Here is a 25246-nt window from a genome sequence, read left to right as displayed (position 1 = left end):
TTGTTACATTACTAGCATTTCACAATTTTTTAATACAGGCAACTACTTTTATAAGAAATGGCACCGGACTGGTAAATCTTTGGGGGAATTGTCTTATAAACTAGAGGTGTCATGTTCTTAAGTGTGTTCTAAATCAACCCCTACCTTTTTGGAGGTTTTCCCAGGGACACAAACAATATATTATTGTTACTATTCAATAACAAAACATTACACTGCACAATAAGTGTAAATACAATAATTTTCTGTTTTTCAAGGGGCAACTTTAACAAAGATACTTTGCTGATAAATTTCCTGAAGAATCTCTGTAACGAAAGGTATAAAACAAATTTCTCTGGCTCATCTCATGCTATCGCATTAATACTATGTAGACATCTGGAAGAAAACCAATTCCTGCAAATTATAAATGTTTTCAAAGATTTTTATCCATTTCTATTATAAGAACTCAGATCTGACTTTATAATGGAATACAACAGAGAAAAGGAATCATTTCAAGCCAGCTATGCTGTACACATCTACTGCATTGTGTAAGGTTTTTGTAGTCAGACTAGTCTTTCAGAATGTGTTGGACACAGCTTCTCTAGTCAGATATAAAAAAAAGGAATGCCATGTACTTGGGTATGCAAAGCTCAGGTTTGGAAACTTTTCATTAGGCCATTAAAATTCTTGAAATGTGGCTATTACAATGAAGAAATAAATGTTTATCTCATTAAGTTTACTGACTTAAATAACAACGTGTCTGCATCGAGGGAAGCCGTCCCAGATCACTGTCACACCATCCTCCTGTTCTGGAGTTGGACTTGCCATTCAAAAGGAGCACTATTTTGCCAAGGTTTAAATATTATGATTTCTTAGAGTGCACTTGTTTTGAAAGCTATTTCCATTACAGAAATGACATTTTGCAAGGTCATAAAAGCAAAGAACTTTCATTTGTTTTTGTGGAAGTTTAGAACTTTTGTGAGTACTTTTGAACTTTTACACTGCTTTGATTTAAAAAAAAAGAAAATGTGCTATTTTGATATATATAGTAATTAACAATTATATCACTACATTGTCTCAGGTGAAAATCTAGATTGAAAATTTAGCTAAGGCACTGGTTCAGTTCTACTTTTGTTGCTCAAAAGCAAGGGGCAGATGCCATAAATGACACAAGAAGCAGGAAGTTTAGACTTGGGACCAAGAAAACACTCATCGACCCGGACTCCTCTCAATCTGTGGGAGAGGCAAACTGGGGCTGGGCATGGCTGGATATGTCATGGGTTGCCCTAGGAGAGGGCAATTCTCTGCTACGCTCTGTACTTTTAGAGGAGTGAAGAGGAGACAAGCAAGGTTGAAAGACTTGGTTTGACAACTGGAGTTACTGTCACACTAGTATAAGAAACCTACTGCTCTTGGACAGAATGCTCAGAAAGTTTGAATCCCAGCACCTGGATCAGCTGCAGACTTGACATGCTCCCTGCTGAGGTATCTTACCACTAGATTTCTGAGGAAGAGCCACAGGGCTCTTCCAGTGCTCCAAGTGGTATGTCTCTGTAACTCTGAAGCAGTTGTGCTTCATAAATTAAAACACTAAAAGCAAAAAGTCTTATCAAAGTATAGCACAGTGTGTACACTGAAAAATATATTTAAAATGATTTATTTGGACCAAATAAGTGCTAATGTAGTGGCAATTTATTTTAAGCCTGTCAAAAACAAACTAAAACACACATTTCAAGAAATATACATATGCTTATAATTCTAAGAATGGGTCTAATAAAGAATACAGCAGAGCATTATGTGTTTTTAGGCAATATAAGTCACCGTATAATTCTGGATCCAGAAGATGAATACAATAGAGTATAAAATAATAAAACTGTTTTCTATGTGGCCATCTAATGACAGCAATTCCATCTTTTAAAAACTGTAGATTAGTATTATGAAGGGGATGAAACCAAACCTCAATAAGTCATTTTGTTCCTTAACATTCTTTAATGATGGCTCATTGCTTCAAATTAAAGTCTGAGCTCCCAAATATGGAATAGAAGACCTTCTTTTCTTGATCCAAGAATCTAAAATGGCAGCTTCAATTCTTATCAATTCCTACTTTATATATGACAGACGAGTAACACCAGTGTGCTTATAATTCTCATAAGCACTTAACTCAGCTTTTTCTCTAGGTGGTCTTTGTTTACAGTACTCATTTTGTCAGGGAATCCCCCACACACATACACATCTTCAATCAAAATGCAATCCAGACATTACTTTCTCCCACTAGATTAGGTGACCCTCTGTTTCTTTAATTCCATGTTCAGGTCAATTATTACATAATGCTGTGTTCTGATGTTTCTCCTACCAACTAGACTGTGAACTCTTTCTGGGTAGCAAATGTGTCTTTTGTATAATGGTATCTTTACTTTTTAGCAGTCTGCTGTGCTAGGCACTCAATAAATGTTTGCTAAACAGAGGAGTCAATGGTAATTTATCAACACTTAATAACTCGTTCACCTAAAATAACATAAATTTAGACAGAGCAGTAAATACAGAAACATACAACTGTTTTACTTCTCATTTATTGATGCTCTGGCCTTAAAGAACTGAAATATAAATGGAGTTGTACTAAGTATAAAGAACTAAAAATACCTCAGAGTTTTTAGCCAACATATAATATGGAGAAAAGAAATGAGGAGGAAGCTTAGCCTAAAAACAGTAGTGTTCAGATAAATTGGTTACAGATGATAATCTAAATATAAATTCTGTCTGTATCTGGTGAAAATGATATACGCTGGCTATTAAGACAATGAACCAAATATCTTTTATCTGCTTAAAGAAGTTGATGTGTTTAGCACTTTTATTAATAAATTCAACCTTTACTATTACAGAATGCTAGCTGCTTATCTATGGTAATTTCTAAAATGACTATTACTGGAATTTTACTAAAATGTTGATAACATGAAAGACTAGAAGGGATTTCAGAGATCAGTACAATATCGTATAGGTAAAAGACACGAAGGCCCAGAGAAGTTCAAAGACTTTGTTGTGGGTGACACAGGTAGTGAGAATGGACAGGACTTCTGGATTCTATTAAATTCAGTTTTCTTTCCTATTGCCTAGAAAGAAATTTCATGAATTTTCTCCTAAAATGTATTAGTGAGATTTGCATCCAATTTCAATAATAATAATAATAATAAATCTTACTTTAGTAAAAATAAATGACTTTTATTCAGATGAGATATTTTATAAACCGTGATAATATTATGGAAAATTTACTTTAGAATAATTCTAAGATTATTTTTGGGAGAAAAATTACTGATCCATTAAACTCTTTCATTTCTATATTAGGTAATAAGGGCTTACTTTATATAATTCTTCTGGATCAGGTCACCAGGGAAAAAAACCTAATGAGTCAATTTATAAGTTTTATAATTAACAGAAGTAAAACTTAAAAATAACTTGATTAATTTTTCCTACAACTACCGTCATCATTAACCATGGCACACACCCAATGGGATGAGGCCATCTTCTTTACGTAGTATCTGACAATCATTTTTGGAAAAGCTCTTTTTTTCTTTCTTCTTTTTTTTTTTTAAGTCTGGACAACTGTATTATGACAATTGTATTTTCATAAATTAGGAAAGACTTAAAAATCTAATTGTTCTATGTTTTTTTCCAAAAAACTGACTGAACTCTTTAAATAAAAGAATTTATTTTGAGGTGGCCGAAAGAGCTTTCATGGCTGCCATGGTAAGATGGGGTCTGGGTGCAGCGTCCCTAAAATTTGAACACAGGTAAGCATATATCAAGAGGAGTTATGAGGCCCCCGAACCTTATTCAGGGCATGCCAGACAGGGTGCTAGGTGAAGGAAGAATGAGTAAGCCTTTCCAGTCAGCAAGTCACATGCACCTACCTGATTTCACCGTCATGAATTCAACTGCAGCCATATCTGTAGGTTACCAATTTGAAATTTGTAAGTGCACCACAGTGAGGTACTTGCAATCTTTGGTGCCGTGTCATGTTAACAGGTTGATTTTCAGTGCTGTTACAACATTAAAGTGTTTAATTTATTGAGCATAAAGAATGCCAAATATTAAGCAAATTATGTAATACTATCACCATGAAAATAAAAAGGTAAGAAACATTTATGTATACTAACATGAGTTTGAAAATGCTTACTCATATAAAATTTCCATTATTATAAAAAGGCATTCATGATACAACTCCTTGGCTCTTCAATTTTAAAAAGTACAGGATAAAACTCTTAATTCTAAATTTTGTCACTGCTACTGAGATCTGTGACTGGAGTAAAAGAGAAATGCCTTAAACTGGTTATTTATGAAACCAGAAGTTCAGTGTGAAACTTGCTTCAAAACTATAAATTATTTCAGACAAAAGAAATATATATGCTAACATTTATAAAAAAATCTGACATTACTCATCAACAGTTTCATAAAATTTATATACGAAATACAATAAAAATCATTCCTAATGAAGATTTTACTGTCTTCCTAAATACAATTTCTGCGTTTGAGGTATCACTGTAAGACATGCCAATATGGCACATTTGTAAAACAACCCAGGAGTCTATCCTAAAAATCCTGACCAACACTGTATCATCTCTGTCAGACTTTCTAATAGGCTGAACTAGTCTCTTTAAACAAGGAAGAAATTATTTTAATTGTTACAAAAACAAAGGAGGCATCCCTAGAAATTGCACTTCTATAAAACAATGAAACTGTTATAAATGTTTTCATTATTATCTTCCTGCAGACACCATTCATTTAAAAACTAGTACTCAAGACCAGTAAAGCAGCTTTATCTCCTATGATATTAAAAAAGCCTAGAGATCTAAGAATAGTAAAGAATTTCGCTATCCTTACATTGTAGTATATAAAGCTATTAAAATTTTCAGTATCAAGAGCAAATCACTACCTCATACCGAGCTGCATTACTAAAAGGTGGACACTTGGTTCAGCACAGTCATTAATTGCTAGGAAGGTTACTTGTGTTGACCACAACAAAGCCATAACACTAGCCAAACACACAGAGATACAAATACCAAAGGTGATGTATTTTGTATGTACAAATATCTATACTTGAGACATGGTTATCAAGTATCAAGACTGATTTAGTACTTATGGGCAGGCATAATGGTCCCACATAGGAAAAATGTCCATATGGAAAATGCTGGGATTTATTGCAATGCATAATTATATAGCAAATTCTAAAGAAGGGCAAATAATTTTTTAAATGAAAATTTAAATTTCTTGACTTAGAACAAAGTTTTAGTTACTTTTTGGTGAATTCAGAATGATTAGGAGTGGAAGAATGCTTTTCCCTTTTTCTCTTCTTTTTCTCCTTTTTGTGATGTTTTCCTTTTTTTGATTTGTTCTTTTTTTCTTTTTTCTTCTCTTTCTTCTGATATTTTTGTTTTTTTTGTTTTGAAGAGTCCTCTTCAGTGGAACTAGAACAAGACCTATGGGCAGTAACACATGCTGATGAAAGTTGCATTATGATCAGATTTGAACTGCCTTCAATTTTTCTTGGAATGAGGAGGGAACATAAACATAAAGAAACTCAAAATGTGCTTTGTATCCTCTTAAAATGCTGAATTTAGAATTTTTGCTGTTTGGTAACAGAAACTGACAAAACTACCATTTCTATTCTGCTCAGCTCTAACAATAAGCCTCAAATTCAGTGAGGATGAAATTATTTCTCTGTGATTTTCATTTTTTCATTCTGTACTATCCTTCAAAATCTTATAAGGCAAACAAAGCAGTACTCATCAACCCTCATTATACATACAATTCTCTTGTGTATAGTAACTTGTTAGCATATTTCCTTACAAGAGCCACAAAGGATGAAATTATACATACATATAAAAGGATATAATTATACCTTAGTATAAATGGATGAAAGCTAAACATTAACAAAGTAAAAGCACTTTTATAATTCCTTTGATTTTTTTCATGTTAATGTACTTGATCCCTCTACATGCAGAGTGAGTACAGATGAACACTTGCATTACAAAATAATTTTCATTAGTTACAGAAAGGATGTTTTTAAATGAATACTCTATATAAAGGAATGAGGATGATTTATCATTATACTTTATTTTTTAAAATCACTCTAACAAGCGATTGGGTAAAAAACATAGAAATACCTTCCCTGATATAGAAAAAGAAAATTTAAAAAAGCAGAAAAATAAATCTTTTAAGATTTTATATAGAGAGGCATAAAATTCTAACTATACCCAAACCCAAAATACATGTGACAAGACAGAAACTGAAGTAATTTAAAATAAAACAGGAATCTTAAAAGTTAGTTCAGTGAACTAAATCACTGAACTAGGAGGTAAAACTCAAACTAAGAAAAACTGAGTCAGAGAGCTATGAGGGAGTTGGGAAAAATGCATGATGCTACAAAGTTTCAAGCAACTATGTGGTGGCTGGGGCTGTAGCTCAGTGGTTGAATGTTTGCCTAGCATTCATGAGTCCCTGAGTTCAAGCCTCACTACTATAAGGGGAAAAAACCAAAACTATTGGGATGTTTCAAGCAACTATGTGCCACAAGTGTGATCTGACTCTGAGTTTTCCCTCACCGCCCTCCTTTTCTCTTCCTCTCTGCTTACTTAGACTTCTGACCATCTGCTAAGCTTATTTTCTCACCTATTTGTGCTCCCTCTTTAACTCTGCTGTTGTCAAATACTGTGGGATTTCCTGTTTTATATATCCTATTTGATTTGACCCCTGGATTCTGACCAGAGCTTCTATGCCTACACATTTTTGTCTGTTTTTGACTTCTTGGTCCTGGATTCTCATTTTTATGACAAAACTTTAGTCTCTGGGGAGCACATTATTATGTGACACTATTGCTAAATGCATAGAAAATTAATTTCACTTCAGACCCTGTCTAAGAAAATACATCATTTCATGTTTCTTGTAATCAATCTACCTTGCTGGGCTAGCATAAATAAGTCAACAATACACCAGTCAGAAATCCCAAGCTCTATGTTCCTAACAGTTTTTATGTAAAAGATTGTCATTCAACTCCTAATACCTGCAAGTGAACTAACTTTTCCAATTTATGTTACCTGAGGCATTCAAATGTATGTAATTAAATGCTCTATAAAAACTATAAAGTAATAACACTTGAGGTACAGAGCCTACTCTGTAAGAAAACTGGATCCAAACTAGACCTATCTATGGTCAAGTGCTTCATAAAATGTCTAATGTATACATTTATTCTAGTGTGAATGAAACTATACTCTTTAAAATTTGCCTCTTACTGCTCTTGACTGACTTACTTGACCAGTTAGTTGCTAAGAGAGTTAATAATAAAAATTCACAGGTAGCTGGTGAGAGTTCTGAAAGACTTGAAGGAACTTTTAGCTTGACAAGTTCTATTAATAAATTAATTTCTTAGTCATGGTAATGTATTATGAAAATACAGTATTTAAGTTCTAACTTCATCTGTATGAGGAGACATATGAAATACATATGAAGACATGTATCCATTTAAAGCTTAGATACCATTCTAAAACTTAAAAATATAGACTACAAATACATGAAAAATAAAATTTTATAATCCTTCCTGGACTAACATCCTAATTTTTAATTTTTTGATAAATGTGCTGTTAAAAATACCTTTTCCTCTTTTTCTTCAATTTGACTTTCTCTTTGCTTTTCTCTTTTTTCTTCTCCTCTTCTTCATTTAGTCCTGATGGGGAGAAGGGGTTGGAAAAATCCGATTACCACAGCCTACACACTAATATGTTATATATAAGTTTTAGATGTTAGTTAGATAGGTGAAGACAACAAAAATGGGAACAGGTGGTAAAGCCAAACAACAAGAGCCTCAAGGATGTATTTTGTTTTTATAGCTGGTAAAGACAATATAATGATATTTTCAAAACATAAAGATATATGAGAGTTACAACCCCACCCCCCCAAGTATTCCTCCTTGTAGACAACAGAAAATGTGCTTGAGAAAAGGAAAAGAAAAAGTGACCAGACCAAAGATAAAACATATTAGGGAGAAAATCCTGAACTCCCTAGGACTATTTTTAATGCCTTCTGGTCTTAGTTACCTTTCTTTCTGGGTCTGGAGCTGACTACTTCTTTCTTGAGTGCTATCAGCCAAGACGTCATTAGCTAGTAAATGTCAAATGGCTTAGTAAATTAGACAAAAAGACAAAAGGTAAAGTGAAGAAAAATGAGGCAGGGATGATAAAGAAAGCATTAAAAAAAAATCAGGGCTGAGGGTGTAGCTCATTGGTAGAGCCCTTGGCTTAGTATGCATGAGGCCCTGTGTTTAATCCCCAGCATAGGGGGAAAAAATATCAAAGGACAACATTCATGCAGAGACTCAGAAACTATAAAACTAAGTGTCATAGGCTGCTTGGATATCTTTATTTTTAGAATTCAAGATTTTGTAAGTTATACCAGCAGTTACTTAGTTGCCTTAAAAATTCCCTCTCCTTTATAAGAGAAGTGCTAAAACAGTGCTAGTGATGGAATGCTGGGGGAGAGTCTATGCTATTTTCAGCAGCATGAACAATAAGGTTTTGTGGTTTGGTATGAAATGGTATCCTAAAACTCATGTGTTGAAGGCTTGGTCCCCAGCTGGTGATGCTACTGAAAGGAGACTGGATCAGAGGGTGCTAAACTAATCAATGGAATAAGCTACTGATGAGTTCATACTGAATGGGCTCTTAGGAGGTGGGGCCTGACTGAAGAAGTAGGTCACCTTGGGTGTGCCTTTGAATTGAATGGTGTATCTTGTTCCTGGACCCATTCACTCCTTTCTGTTTCCTGATGGTCATGAGGTGAGTAGCCTCTACTGCTGCATGTTCCCAGCACTATGATATTCTGCCTTGTTTCAAAGGTAGCCAAGGACCTTGAACTGAGACCTCTAAAGCCATAAGCCGAAATAATTGTTTCCTCCTTTAAGTTGTTTTTCTCACATATTTTGTCACAATGATGGACCCAGGTTATTAAATTTATTAAAATAGTTGACTTTGGCATCTGCAATGGTGACTTCGACCTCCACTCCTGGCTCAATACTGATGGAAGTAATCTGCTTAACAATCTCAGAAGGGCTGTGCAAGTCAATGAGTCGCTTGTGGATTCTCATCTGGAACTGATCCCATGTCTTAGAACCTTCACCACAAGGTGTTTTTCTTGTGGTGATTCTCAAAGTTTGGTTGGCATGCAGACCAGTCCTTTTACTTTGAGGTTCTTTTCCTTGGCGCCTCTGATCAAGTCAACACACACATGGCTAAAGTGTGGCTTCCTGACTGACTTGTTTCTCGGTGACAGCAAACAGCGGTGAGTCAGGAGGAGTGGCGAATGGAACAAAGCTTGGCTGCACCCACAAGCGCATCTCCCTCAAAAAGCTCTCCTAGGTTTTCTTCTAGAAATTTTAGGCATTAAATTTAAGACTATGATTCATTTTGAGTTAATTTTATATATAATGCAAAGTAGGGATTAAAGTTTGTAACAATATAATTATTCTAGCACCATTTGTTAAAGTGTCCTCTTTCTCCACAAAATTGCCTTTTCACCCTATCAAAAATTAGTTGGATTTCCACTTCTGAGAAAATGGAGATGTACTTTTCCTATTTTTTTTATTAAGTACTATAACTAAAAATCCTGGATTTATAAAAACAAACATAAGAAGAACCTGAAAGACTAAAGAAGAAGACCAGCTAGTGATCTTGAAATCCAGAAAATGATTCAAAAGCAAGTTCTTTAGGGTTTCATTTTCCTTCATATATCCCAGACTCACAGCTAAAAATCTGGTAATCTGTCAATGCAAAAATATATAGACTAAAATGTCCCAACAAAAACCTGTTCTTGATAGCTAAAGAACCAAGAAAGAGCAGCCAAATATGATAGGAAATTTTCAGAAATTAACTGTCCTACTCCAGCCAAATATTAAAGAAAAAATTGTGGTCCCACCTTTGCCCAGGCAAAGACTGACTGGGGACTCCAGGTTTCCATTCCTGAGAACTTGTGACAAGCCACTACAATATCCATGGCTTGGGTGTATCAGAGAAATCCAGGTGTCAAGCAAGAATTTTTATCCCCACTGGCCAGGGATGAGGCCTTTGCTGATAGAATCAGTGGAGACCAAATGGGGGACCTGGATTTCTACCTTCTCCATCAGTAGTGAGGTATCCTTTCTATCTGTGCTGGTGTGGTATTGGAGGAGGTTTAATAAAAGTCAGGAGTCTTACCCTCATGTAGTGGTAACAAGACCAGCTCAGAGCTGTGGCAGTGGAGACCACACGAGAAGTTGGGACTCCTACCCTTACCCAGAAGTAGGTAAGGGGCTATGTCTACCTTGGGTGTTGATGGCTGCTGAGTGAGGAAACTAGACATCCACTTCTACCTGGTGGTAACAAGGAAGTACCCACCAATTTCCCTTCTTGAGTAAAATTAGAGAAAGCCAGATAAAGCAGAGGATTTAAAGAAAAGCCAGAGTTTCATAGTAAGATTTTTAAAAACCCACATTTCAATTGAAAAGAACTTATCAAATCAAGATTCAGGAAGATCTTAAACTGAAAGAAAATGAAACAATCACTAGAAGACAACACCACAATGAGAAAGATATTAGAATGATCTTAAAAAAGATTTTAAAGCAATAACTATAAAATGCTTTAATCAGCAATTATGCACATTGAAAAAAATGAAAAATAAAGGTCTCAGAAAAGAGACCGAAGACACAAAGAATAACCAGATAAAATTTTAGAAGAAATACAATAAACTGTAAAACCCCACAAAGGATAAAACCCAAAGAAATCGTATCAAAGTACATCATAATTAAATTTCTGAAAATAAACAACAAAGAAAACAATCTTGAAGGCAGCCAGAAAAATATGATAAATTATGTATAAAAGTAAAACAATCAAAATGAAAGCACTTTTCTAATTAGAAAGCATGAGAGCCAAAAGGAAGTTACACAACATTTTTCAAGTACTGAAAGAAAAAAAAATTGTTATCCTGAAATCCTCCACCCAGTGAAAATATCTTCAGGAATGAAGGAGAAATCAAAACATTCTCAGCTAATGTAAACTAAAAGAATGTATCAACAACAGGCATTCCTTGAAAGAATGGGTAAAGGAAGTTCTCTACATGGGAAGACAATGATAAATGAAACAATCATAGGTCACTGACAAGAATGCACAAATTATAACACTGTCTGATGTGGTTCTAAACTATGTAAAAGAAACTTTTCGCATAATTGTGCTGAAAAGGGAAGAAATATAAAGAGAGGGAAAGTTTCTCTGCTCTGCTGGTAAATGATAATACTAGCACATTGTGATTAGTAGTATATACAATGTAATATCTACAGCAGTCATTAACAACGCTATAGAATACCATAGTAAAACTTAAAAATAGTGTAGATACATTTAAAGATACTATAGATAAATCAAAATGGAATTCTACAAAATGTTCAGGTAAACCACAGGAAAGCAGGAAAAAGAAAACAGATGAGGAAAAAAATACAGAAAGAGAAACAATACAAATAATAAAATGGCAGATGTAAGCCCCAGCATATAAATAACTACACTAAATTAATGATCTACGTATATCAATTAAAATATTGATACTGCCAGAGTAGACTTAGAAACGTGATCAACGTGTATAAGAAAATCACTTCAAATTTAGTGATACAGGCATGTTAAAAGGATGGAAATAGATAAATCATGCTACACAAATATTCATCAAAGGAAAGCTTAAGTGGCTATTTTAACATTATGTTTAAAAATAAAGACTTTAGAACAAAGATAATCACCAAGGGGCGCATTATATATGTTTTATACACCAACTAAATAGCAATTGTAAATGTGTAGGCACTAATCAACATAGCTAAAAGGTACATAAAGCAAAACTGATAGATCTGAAAAAAGAAATAGGCAAATCCACAGTTATTGCTAGAGACTTCAACGTTCCTCTCACAAAACTGATAGAAACGAGAGAGAAAGTCAGCAAGGATACAGAACAACTCAACACCCTCAGCCAGTAGAATCTAATTAATAAAAACATTCCATCCCAAAACATTAGAAAATATACATTTTTTTTATTGTTTATTAAATATGACCCGGTGTCATGAAAGAAACCTCAACAAACCTAAAAGGCTGAAATCATGCAAAGTATGTCTTTATCACAAAGAAATGAGAAATAAAGGACTGAAAGAGAATAGGAAAATCTTCAAATAGTTGGAAGTTCAACAACAAATTTGCAAATAACTCACTTGACAAAGGGGAAGTGTAGAGAAAGCACTTTAAAGGACATTCAATAAAGTGGGAGTACAACATATCACAACTTGTGTGACATAGCAGTGCTCAGGAGGAAATTTATAGTACTAACCACAAAAGAGGAAAAACCTCAGATAAATAATCTAAGATTGCATCTCAAGAACCCAGAAAAAAAAAAAGAGCAAAACCCAAAGCAACTAGAAGGTAGTAATGAAGAACAGAAACATGAAATTGAAAATGGGGGAAATAAAGAAAAATCACTGAAACAAAGAGTTGGACCAATAGAACTGACAAAACTATAGTAAATAGACTATCAAAGAAAATGGAAAGAAGATGCAAATTACCAGTATCAGGATGAAAAAGGATTATCATACAGACCTTTAGACATCAAAAGTCTAAAGGAATCCATAAAAATCTCTTAAAATTGGTGAATTCACCAAGGGGAAAAGAGAAATACACAAAAAGAAATCTATTTATCTATCCATTTATTGGTACTGGAGGTCGAATCCAGGTCTCATGTATGCTGGGCACACATTCTACCACAGAGCTACATTCTAGCCCAAAAGTCAATTTATTTTTATTTATCAAGCAATGAACAAAAAAATTAAAGATACAATACTGTTTATAATGTCTCTTTTTGAAAATATTAATCTTACAAAACATGTACTGTGTAGGACTTTCATATTGAAAACTACACAGTACTGATGAAAGAAATCAAAGACCCAAGTAAATGGAGAGAAAAACTGTGTAGATATCATATTGTGAAGAATCAGTTCATCTAATTCAAGACCTATGATATAGCTACATTAATCAATAGTATGTGGTGTTAGCGGAGAGAAAGATGCGTAGATCAATGGAACAGAATAGAGAACCTAGAAATAAAAACACACAAATATGATCAAGTCATATTCGCAAAAAATGCAAAACTATCCAATAGAAGGTAGCCTTTTAATCAAATGGTGCCAGAACAACTGGACATTCTTAAGCAAAAAAAAGAAAAAAAGAAAAAAAATGAACCAAGTCTCCCACCTCATACACAAATAAAATAAAAATGGATCATAGACTTAAATACAAGAACATCTTTGGGATCTAGGGATAAGCAAAGAGTTCTTGGAACCAAAAGCATAATCTCTCTTTATATATATGTCTTCCTTCCTTCCTTCCTCCCTCTCTTCCTCCCTCCCTTTCATAAAAATGAAAAACTTGCTTTATGAAAGACCTGTTAGAGGATGAAGACATGGTACATAGTGGGAGAAAATATTTGCAAATAAGTCAAGCAAAAATTCAAGAAAAATCCTACCAATTCAGGTAAGAAGAGCAAATTCACTTTGCCTACACCTGATACTCCCCAAGCTGGTTTATCTCCAGATCCAAGAAAATTGTCTCCATACAAGACTTCTCCCGTAGGGAGTAGCAGAAAGGACCTCCTGGCCTTAACATTCCCCAAGGGGCCAATTGTCATCTTGTCCTATACCAAGTACTACAGTCCAGAGGATGGACACCTAGGACAGATAGGGAAAAAAGAAAAGACATAGGCATCCCCTTATAGCTGCTAATATGCCACAAGATTGGGAAAGGTACTGTTTATTCAAATGTCCAGACACCAATGTAGTCATACAAGGAACATTAAAAAAATCAAGAAAACATGACACAATAAAAGGAAGAAAGCAAAGTTCTAGTAACTGACCCAAAAGAAATGGGTATTTATGAGTTGCTTGACAAAGAATCCAAGTTAGCTATCTTGAAACTCAGTGAATTACATACAAGAGATGGTGATAGATAAGTGAATCAGGAAAACACACATGAATAAAAGAAAATATCACCAAAGAGATACAAGCAATAAAAAGAATCTGACAGAAACACTGGGGCTGAAGAATAAAATAACTAATCTGAAAAAAAATCACTAAAAAGGTTCAACAGCAGACTTGCTCAAGTACAAGAAAGAATTAGCAAACCTGAACACAGGTCATTTGAAATTAACCAGTCAGAGGAGCAAAAAAAAAAAGAATGAAAAGGAGTGGAGAAAGCCTAAGAGGATTATAGGACTCCATCAAACAAACCAATATATGCATTTTTGAAAGTTCCAAAGAAAAAAGAGAAAGTGACATAAAGATAATTTTTTAAAAAAAATTGGTGGAAAACTTTCCAAATCTGGGGAGGAAAATGGACATCCAGATTTATAAACAACAAAGAACACCAAAGAAGATAAATCTATAAGAGTTTTTCACTAAGATGCATTATAATTAAATTGTCCAAAATTAATGTATTTCTGGGCTGGGGATGTAGCTCAGTGGTAGAGCACTTGCCTAGCATGCTCAAAGACCTGAGTTCAATCCCTAATCTCACACACACACACACACACACACACACACACACACACACAGAGAGAAAGAGAGAAAAAAGGGGGGGAGGGAGAGAGGGAGAATTAAGATAGAGAATTTGGAAAAACAACAAAAACAAAGTGACTCATCACATAAAAGGGAGCCTCCATAAGACATGAATATCTCAGCAAAAACCTTGGCAAAACATTCAAAGTACTGAAAAAAAAAAAAAGCCATCCAGGAATTCTATATCCAGCAAAGCTTTCCTTCAGAAATGAAGAGATGAAGACAAAGTGGAATAAGTTCATCACTACGTCAGACCTAATTTGTACAAACTGTTAGGCTGGTCGCAGTGGTGCATACTTTCAATTCCAACTACTTGCAAAGTGAAGCCAGGAGGATAGCAGTCTGAGGCTAGCTCGTGTTAGACCCTATCTGAACAACAAACTAAAAGCCAAAGGACTGGGGAAGAGTGCTTGTTTAGCAAGCACAAGGCCCTGCCCTGAGTTTAATACCAGTACTGCCAGGAAAAAAAAAAAAAAAAAAAAGCTAAAGGGTGTTTTCAAGTTGAAAGATGATAAAGAGCAACATTTCCTGAAAGCATGTGAATGTATAAAACTGGCTAGGGTAAATATGCAGACAAATACAGAATAGTGTTATGGCAGTGGTGCACAAATCACCCTCAACTCTAATGCAAAAGTTAAAATACAAAAGTATGAAAGTAATCAGAAGAACAATAGTTAGTGCAGGTACAATATAAAAAAGATGTAAATGTAAAGATGTGATATGATTAACAAAGTTTGTGGGGGAAGAGTAAAAGTGTAGACTTCTTGTATGTGAGTGAAACTAACAGATAGTATGAGATGACTTATGTAAGCCCTATGGCAATCACAGAGAAAAAATAGATGGTGGATATATGGAAGAGAAAGTAATCAAAGTATAACACTACAAAAAACATCAAATCACAAACAAAGAGAGGAAAAAAGGAACAAAAGCACAACAAAACACATAAAAAACAGTGAATAAAATGGCAGCAGTCTTGTCCTATCAAAAATTAGTTTAAATTTAAATGGACTAAAGGACCCAATCAAAGACATAGCATGTCCAGATGGAGACTGTTTGAAAGAGACTCATGTTAGTTTTAAAGGCACATAGCCTGAAAATGAAGGGATTGAAAACCTTATTCTAAGAAATGGTAACCAAAAGAGAACACAGGTGACTATACTTACATCAGACAAAACACACTTGACACCAAAAACTGTCACTAGAGAAAAGATCATAATACAATGTTAAAAAGAACCATTTCAACAGGAACATGTAACAAGTATAATTATATATGTACTCTACACCAGAGCAACCCAAAGCAGTTATTACCAGAGCTAATAACAGAGTTATTAACAGAGGAGAAATAGACAGCAATATAATAACAATATCTTACTCTCAACAATAAATAAATCAGTAAGTTAGGCTGAGAGTGTAGTTCAGTGGTACAGCACATGCTTAGCATGCACAAGGGCCTGGATTAGATCTCTAGCTATCCTCTTCCCCACTCTGATTGCCCCCATCAGAAAAAAAAGAAAAGAAAAGCAATAAGGAAATAACAGACTTGTAGAACATTATAGGCCAAAGGGACTTAATGGTCAAATACTGAACATTCACCCAACAATCTTAGAACATGTGCTCTTCTCAAGCACACACAGAATATTCTTTATACCAGATCACATGCTAGGCTATAAAATATGTTTTGATGCAAGACTAAAATCATATTGAATATCTTTCTGACCATGGTATGAAATTGGAAATCAGTATCAAGAAGAAAACTGAAAAATTCACAAATATGTGGAAATCAAACAATACACTCCTGACCCAACCAATGCTTCAAAGAACAAAAGAGAAGTCAAAAAAAATCAAGGAAAATTTATAGTGTAAGTGACAACATTAAGGAAGAAGAATCCCAAACCTTACACCTTAGGGAACTAAAAAAAAGAACAAATTCAGTCTGAAGTTAGCAAGTGAGAAGTAAATGAAATAGACAAGAAAACCAATAAAAATGATCAAAGAAACTAAGTTTTTCTCTTTTTCTTTCTTTTCCTTCTTTCCTTTTGTGTGTGTGTGTGTGTGTGTGGTTTTTTTTTTAGATAGGCTCTCACTACATAGCTCAGGTTGGCCTATCATAGCCTAGAATTTGCAATCCTCCTGCCTCTGTCTCCTGAGTGCTAGAATTACAGATGTACTCCACCATACCTGCCTAAAATTTTTTTTAAAGCTAAACAAAAAGAATAAAACTTAACTAGCCTAAGATAAAAGAAAAGACTCAAATAAAACCCTCCCACCATAGAAAGGCCTAGGACCAGATGGCTTCACTGGTAATTTCTACCAAACATTTAAAGAATTAAAGCTGATCCTTTTCAAACACTTCCAAAGGATTAAAGATGATGGAATACTACAAACTTATTCTACAAGGTTTTTCTATCTGATAACAAAACCAGATAAAGGTACCATAAGTAAACAGAATTATAGCCCAACAATCTTCAACAAAATTATGCCAAACCCAATTCAATAGGACATTAAAAGAAACATATACCATGATCAAGTGGGATTTATCCCTGGGGTGAAGATGGTTCAATATAAATCAATAAATGATTTTAAAACATTAACAGAATGAAGAATAAAGATCAAACAATCATCTCAATAGATGCTGACAAAGCATTTGACAAAATTCAATATCCTTTCATGATAAAAAGTTCAAAAACTTAATTACCAAAGGAATGTATATTGATAAAATATACATATACATTAATTCCTATGAGATAGGAATTAAAAGAAAGATACCCACTCTTCCCATTCCATTCAACATAGTACTGGAAGCCCGAGTTAGAGCAATTAGGTAAGAAAAAGAAAGAAGAGGCATTTGAATTGGGAAGGAAGAAGAAAAATTGCCTCTGTTTGCAGATGACATGATCTTTAGTAAAAAATTCTGAAGACTTCACAAAAAGAATAACTGAATTCAACAAAGATGCAGGATACAAAAATCAACATAAAAATCTGGTGTATTCCTACACATTAACAATGATTATCTAAAAAGGAAATTTAAAAAATAACCCCATTTACCAGAGCATCAAAAATAATAAAACTCAGGGATTAATTTAACTAGAATTGAACACTGAAACTTATAAAGTATTGAAGAAAAAATTACATCAGACATAAATGAAGAGATATTCTAAATGCATGGATTGGAAGAATCAATATTGTTAAAATGCCCATATGACCAAAATGATCTATAGTATCCTAGAGAGTCCCTTCCTATCTGTCCTGTTTTCAATATTCCATGTCTCTTTCTCTTGATTTACTTCCTTTATAGTAAAGCTTATTTCATACTTATTATTTATTAAATAGATTTTCTAAGAAAGGTATGTCAGAGGTAAATTTCTTTTTCATGCCATCAGTATCCTTGAAGTTGGCTTTTTTGTGTGTTGTCTTTGGTATATATGTAGCTTATGGTCCACATAATGATGTTGTAGTCAATGACAGACTGAATATATATGCTAGTACATACCATATGGCCTAGGCAGATTGTAGTTTTATCATCTAGGTCTGTATACTTTATGGTGTTGAGAATGAAAAAATTGCCTAATGACACATTTCTCTGGATGTATCCTGGTATTAAGTACCATATGCCCATATTTCACTTGAGAGTCTTTCCTTTAAAATGTGATGATTCTCGGTTGCCTACAACCCTGACTGACTGGCAGCTCTGAGCAAGTAATGCTTGGGACTCTGTGGGTAATCTGGCTAGGCCATGTACTTGAAGAATCCCTGATGTCACAATCTTTAGGTCTCTCTTCTTAGACTGGTCAGGTTAACTAGAGAAGATTGTACTAATTTTCTCCCTGGATAATGTATGTCTGGGAACGAAACAGATGAAAGACAGCTGGGAAGTTCTCAGAATTCTGCCATTGAAATTTAACTTACTCCTTGTTTTCAGCTGTGTGTGGTGTGCCCTAGTTTAAAGACCTTTTGTTTTATCCTGCCTAGTAAATAAAATCTCCCGTAATCTGCTAGAGTAATAACAGAAGTCATTCACCGAGTAGGAGAGGGGAACCGAAGGGCTAACTTGAGACTTTTAACAAATCCTCCTGTTTTCAGTCTTAACACCCAACCTTATTGACAGAGGCATTCAAGAATACTAAATACCACATCCTTAGGGGTGTTAGAGTATATAACAGTTTTCAGTTTTTCATACTACTAAAGGATTGAGCTTTTTCAAGTGTGCAGTTATATATCATTAATCTTTTTTTCAATTTCCAAAATTTTGTTGCTATTGCCTCCTGTCCAATTGTGGATTTATGCCTTTAACAAAATTTTTTTTCTACTGTCATTTTAGTGGTGTTTCAGTAGGAGACTGTGTTAGACTTTTTGTTACTGTGACAAATGCTTGAGAGAACAATTTAAAGGAGGAAGGATTTATTTTGCCTCACAGTTTCAGAGGTTTCAGTTCATGGTCTGCTGTCACCATTGCTTCTGAGCCACAGTGAGGCAGAATCTCATGGAGAAAGGGAGTGATGAAGCAAAGTTGCTCACCTTATGGCAGCCAGGAGGCAGAGAACGACAGCAGAAGGGGCTTGAGACAACATATAGCCACTAAGAACACACTGCTAGCCACCTTCCAATCAGGTCCCACTGTCCACAATTATAGCACTTTCCAATAGTCTGTTCAAAATTTGAATCTATCAACAGGTTAATCCATTGATGAACTCACAACCCTCAAGATCAAATCACTTTTAAAATGCACCACCTCTGAACACTGCCTTCAACACATGAGCCTTCTAGGGGATACTTTGAATCCAAGCCATAACAGCAGCAAAAGGAAGTGTATAAATTTAATCAACTGAATTACCATATTATTTTGCAATATGACTGTTGTTTGCTCTTTGAGATTCTCTCTCTTCTTTCAGCTTGTTCCAGTACCCTACATTTGATTTCTTTAGTTACCTTAATTGGAAATAATATGGAAAGCTTAAACATTTTTTTAAAGTTTATTATCTAGACACATGCAATGGTTCATGCTTATAATCCCAGTTACAACAGGTGGAAATCAAGAGGATCATAGTTTGAGGCCAATGTGAGCTAAAACTTGAGATCCTATTCATAAAAATAACTAAAGCAAAAAGGGTTAGAGGCTTGGCTCAAGTGGAGAGCACCTGCCTAGCAAGTGCAAGGCCCCAGAACAAAACCTCAGCACCACTCCTCCCCCACCCAAAAGTTTATTGTTTTATGTTTTCAGATCCTATAAAACAAAATGTAGTTTAATTTTTATTACTCTCTCATTCCACACCTATGGCTATTCTCAAATAAATTATATTTTGATTCCACATGATATTCCCCATATGGACTTCTGTAATTTACAAAATTACAGCATCGCATTTTATCCCATTGCAAGAATGAATCATTTTACATATAAGATGGGGCACAAAATGGAGATGTTTCCTGACCAATTGATTTTTTTGTGCTTTAAACACGTAGAAAATTCTTCAGTTAATCTTGACCAAAGTGGGTACTGAAATAGAAAGAAAATGCCCTGTGGCATTGTGTTGGCAGCACCAGAACTCTTGTTGCTTTGCTTACACCTCAGGACTATTTGAAATTCACTTAATATCAGCTAAGATTCCCGGTCTTTGTCAGTATGATATGACAGTCCAATCCTTTGTCATTTGACATACCCTAACTTAATGGGAAAAACAATGGCAACAACAACAAACATAGGCAGTGTAATCAGAAAGTGACTTGCCTTCTGGGTCTATTGGTGACCAGTTTTTGATCTCAGGCAAATTACCTAGGATGTTAAAAACTAGTAGCTCTTGCATGAAATAGAAAAGACATCTTGGTGATAAGTATAATATATAAGCAAGGCATAACACAATAGAACATTTAGAAACATTTTTAAGGAATGGAGGAGAAAGGTATTGCTTACTTTTCTCCTGTAATGCCTGCAATTTATTCAGTTCTTCATTCTCTTCATCACTATCTTCACTGCTGGTACTGCTGACATCCAAAACTATGTCTCTCTTGGGGTCTACTCGGAGAAAATTGCGGCATTCGAAAGTCAGATGACCAGCTACAGAAAATAGGAATGATAAAACCATACATTTTGCATTTTTGTTTTATTGTCTCATAGTAAGCAACAAATTTCAATTTCAATAATATAAAACCTTTTTAACTTTCACTCAGTTGGTGGTAGTTTTGATTTTTTTCCCTGAACACACTACTCTAAGAAAAAATTTTCCTTTCTTTACTAGAACTTTTAATTTAATAAATGGTTTTGGGGGGGTCCTTTTTTATGGATTCCAGAGTATTGTATTACTTAGTATTATTACTAAACCAAGTAACTAAAAAAATACTATCATACATCAGATTTTATTTTATTCCTTTCTTCTCAGCTTGATACTGAACTCGTAATTACACAACTTTCATCTAGTTAAGACCATCATAATAATACACAAGTATTAATATAACTGAAAATGTTTTTTGTTGTGGATCTAGGGTTTGAACTCAAAGCTTTGTGCTTGCAAAGCAGGCACTCTACCTTTTGAGCCACATCTCCAGTCTATTCTTGCTTTGGTTATTTTGAAGATGGAGTCTTTGGAATTATTTGCTGAGCTGGCATCAAACTGCAATCTCAGTCTTCTAAGTAGCTGGGATTTACAGATGTGAGCCACCGGTGCCCGGCTAACTAAAGATGCTTTTTAAAGGACATCTAAAATTTTAAATCTGGCATCATTTTCCTAAAGACTGTCCCTATAAGAAAACTACAATAGTTGTCTACTTACTGCATGATACAATAAAAAAAATTTAATAATCCAACACCAAAAAGTATAGGAAATAGTATATAACCAATACCTATAAACTATCACCCACATGTTAACATTTTTGTCACACTCACTTTAATTCTCTTAAGGGAATTGCTCACATGAGCATGGCACATACGTGCACACACACAAAAGTGGAGAGCTTTGAACTTGTGTTAGTCTCATTCCATTCTTTCAGTCTTCTGAAGAAACTACACTGAAGTTGATGTCAGTTCCCAAACAACATATTGTATTATGTATAAAAATATAAAATTATATCATTCTATAACTTATTTCTGCCACTCAGTATGTTTTGTCTTTTATCTATGTTAACATAAGTAGATGTAATTTTCTTATTTTATCTACCAAATAATGTTCCATTGCACAAAAAAATCATACTCATTTATTTATCCTATTACTGATAGAAACTTGGGTTACTTCCAGAATTTTGCTATATTTCTGTGTGTGAACCTACCAGGTTTCTTTAGGGCAGTAGCTTTCAAATTTTCTTACCATAACCGTCCAATGCTAAAAAAAAAAAATGCAATCAACTACATTTATAAATACATCCTTAACACAAAAATTGAAACAAAAGTTAGAGGAAACCTTAACTACATCCAATGTTAAAAAAAATGCTGAAGATAAGCAAATCATTGATTTTGTAACCAATTAATCATTTAATATAAGTCTGCTACATTTATTTCTAGTTCTATCTTACTTTGGAAGTAATGTCTTCCAGGAGGCCTAGATTTATGCTAGAGAATCCCCTATTCTCTAGCAATCTTGTTTGGGCAGGGACCTAGTTTTAAGCACCTGCATTCTGTCATCCCATGGAAATGGAAGTTCAAAGACCTTCAAATACCTATAATTATTACCTGTTTAAGCTTCTGCTTTCCTTCATGGTTGTTGGCCTTTGAATATTTCTTAATTTTAATTTTCTTCCTAGTGTATGAATATATACAAATTTCTTAGCTGCCATATTGAAACAGATGGTAAGTGCCCACCTCTCCCTAGAGCAATAGGTCAGGAGTTAAGCACTGCTAGAGAGCATTGTTAAACACTGTTTAACATGGTTACCGAAAGCCTTTGTTGTAAGCACTCTTTATATAGGGGGCTATCTGGGGGAAGAGTTGGCGGGAGGGGGAAAGGAAAGTATACTGAGGAGTGAAGAGAATGGAAATACACTGCATATACACATATGAAGACAGCATAATGAAATCCAACAAACCCTGTTTGAAAGGCGGGGGGCAGAGGGAGAATGGGAATATAATAGAGAGGGTAAACTTGATCAAGGTACAGCATATATATGTAGGTATGGAATTGTCACAATGAAATCCCTTTGTATTATTAATATACAATAAATCAAAATTTTCTTAAAAAAAGGAAGTCTTTTCCTTTAAACCAGTGTTGAGATGCTAGGAGCCTGAGGGTATTTAACTCACTTATGGACAGCTGTTAAATCCTCAGCTGCCTCAGCAACCTAGAGCAAAGGACTGCCAGCCAGGCAGTCAGACTACTCTCATGCCAGCAACCAGCCAATTTCAAAGTGCAACTCGTTCCAGAAGGCACTACCCCATCAAGCAGCATGCACCAGACTTTTATCACCATGGCATCCCACTTTCACCCAGGCCTGAGGCAAAACACTTTCTATACATGGGGGCCCAGCAGAAGACCTGCAACTGGTGCAAACACAGCCCTTCATTTGCATAAGAAACTGCCATGACTAGTGATGGGACTGTGCCATGATTGATGCAAACACAACCTTTCATTTGCATAAGGGGACTGTCCTGATAGGTGCAGACATCCTTGTCACAACTCCTCCTGTGTGAGCAAGCTGTTTTATCCTCCTGTGCTGCCTCTTGATGTTGCACAGTAGGCCTTCCTTGTCTACTTTTGATTCTCATCATCAGTAGGGCAGCTGAGCTGGTAACACAGATAAGAAAAGGAGATATAGTGGCAAAGGCAGCAGCAGTGGCAGGGCAGTGAGAGCAGCAGTGGGACCTGATAAGTGGCTTCCACACAGAGCGGAAAGCAGCAGTAGGGTGAATAAAGTCACCTGAGAGTGAAACTGACAGGAGCAGCAGGGTAAATAGCAGTAGGAGTGAAAGTGAAACAATACTGATGGGGGATCAGCAAAAGATACATACCTCCTGCAGCTTTGGGTCTCAGTCTGAACACCCCACACTCTCCTGAGACCCTCAACCCCAAGTGAAGTCCTAGCTGTCAAAGGCCCAGTGCAAACTGCACTGTTTTAAGGGTGTCTGTGGCTTTTCCTTTTGGACATTTCCCTATAGTTTCTTCCTCAGCACCCATAGTATCCTTCGGGCTTCTCAATACTGTTTCCAACACTAGTCTTCTGCTCTCCATTCAGCCTCTGGCTGCAGTTCATTGGGATCTCTCTACCCCAAGCCCTCGCATAAGCTTGGACAGAAAGACAAGGCACTTTACAAGTGTCTCAACTTCTCCGTCTTTGAGGAAACTAAATTATAAAATGTAAAATATGCATATGAGATAGGGGTTGCACACAAAAGACACACATAACACCAATAAGCAAACTCATGGGAAAAGAAAAGGTGAGGACTCTGTATCAATAGTTAACATTTAAGGCAACTAAAATCTTAAAGGGATTTATAAGATATCAACTATTATTTCCTCCTCTAGGATCATTGCCCAACCACTAAGTCTTACTGTATTGAGCTTTTAAAAAACCTTCTTTTCTGAGAACTATCATGCTCATCTGAGATGTTTACTCCATGGGAAAGCTTAGCATTCTTGTAAAGTATTCATAACTTGTCAACTTTAAAAAAATCTAGTATAAACTCACGATAGACACAACCCTTTTCCTACAAATTTCTTTTTAAACCACTATTTTCATAACAATAGATAATCTTTTGTAACCACTTGAAGAATATCCACATTTTGAGGCATTAAAAAATGTTTCATCTGGTCTTATTAGCCTTTCTCTTACCTCTGTGCAAGCAATACAAAGATTTTGGTCCTCAAACAAAAGATAAACTAATTTTTAAAATGTAGTGTAGTTTCTATCTCAAAGACATATAAACTGAGAACTTCATCTCTAACAGTTATAGAGATGTAACTTTAACACAGAAGGGAAACATCACTAAATTTTTCCATAGGAGACAAGGTAGAAATTGTTTAAAAAATGAATCACTAAAGTCAAAGATGTGAGTAATAAAGCAGAAAGAAGTACACTTGGAAACGGCCAAAACTATTTGTGAGTTGTTGTCTCTTAAAGAATTCTAATTACTGCATATGCTCCATTGTTGTCTATAATAAAGTAGCAATGAGGAGATGAGAACAACATTCTATTTCTAGAAAATGAATTTAATTACTTTCCTAGAAATCTTAGGTTAAAAGAAGTCCAAGAATATAAACTGATATTAGCAGAGAGCCTGGGAAATCCACTTCAGTTTTGAAATACGTACAGTATTTCTATCTTCAGGAGGTTCCTAAATCTGGAATAAAGAAATAGAACACCTAAACTAACAATGGTCAAAAGAAAGTAAACAAACCAGAAACAAGTATAGGCAATTTTTAAAAAAGATTTCATTTCACTATTTCCTGCATGCAAGTCCATTCTCCAGTCTTCATTTTCACGAGGGATATACAACCTTAGGCACCCAGCCTCACAACTGGAGCGAAGCCTCCCTTGAGCCAAGTTGGAGCCTTGTGGGTAGATTGTGGCTGGTGATCCTGGCATGCTCTCACTGGGTCCTTCTGAGGGAGGTTTATAGCCAACACTCTTTCATCCCACCCATGTTTTTGCATGGAAAACTCTTTGATCTCTTTGTTAAGTCACTTATTTTGCTACAAAATAACTCTT

At 35.1% G+C, this 25246-nt stretch overlaps 1 protein-coding gene across 1 annotated transcript in view; it reads right to left on the bottom strand.

Moving 5' to 3' along the window:
• Positions 1–970: 970 nt before the first annotated feature.
• Positions 971–25246, bottom strand: part of Srek1ip1 (SREK1 interacting protein 1) — a 34678-nt gene continuing 10402 nt past the window's right edge. Inside the window, exons 3-5 of the mRNA XM_020160398.2 lie at positions 20529–20672; positions 7618–7690; positions 971–5447 (exon numbers count right to left, since the gene is read on the bottom strand). Of these exons, the coding sequence (XP_020015987.1) occupies positions 5261–5447; positions 7618–7690; positions 20529–20672 (404 nt within the window). The 3' untranslated portion in view covers positions 971–5260. The remainder of the gene's footprint in view (positions 5448–7617; positions 7691–20528; positions 20673–25246) is intronic.

Source organism: Castor canadensis, chromosome 6 (assembly GCF_047511655.1).
Source record: "Castor canadensis chromosome 6, mCasCan1.hap1v2, whole genome shotgun sequence".
NCBI classification, from domain to species: Eukaryota; Metazoa; Chordata; class Mammalia; order Rodentia; family Castoridae; genus Castor; species Castor canadensis.
The sequence above is the reverse complement of the archived record's forward strand: the minus strand, read 5'-3'. Positions and strand labels throughout refer to the sequence as shown.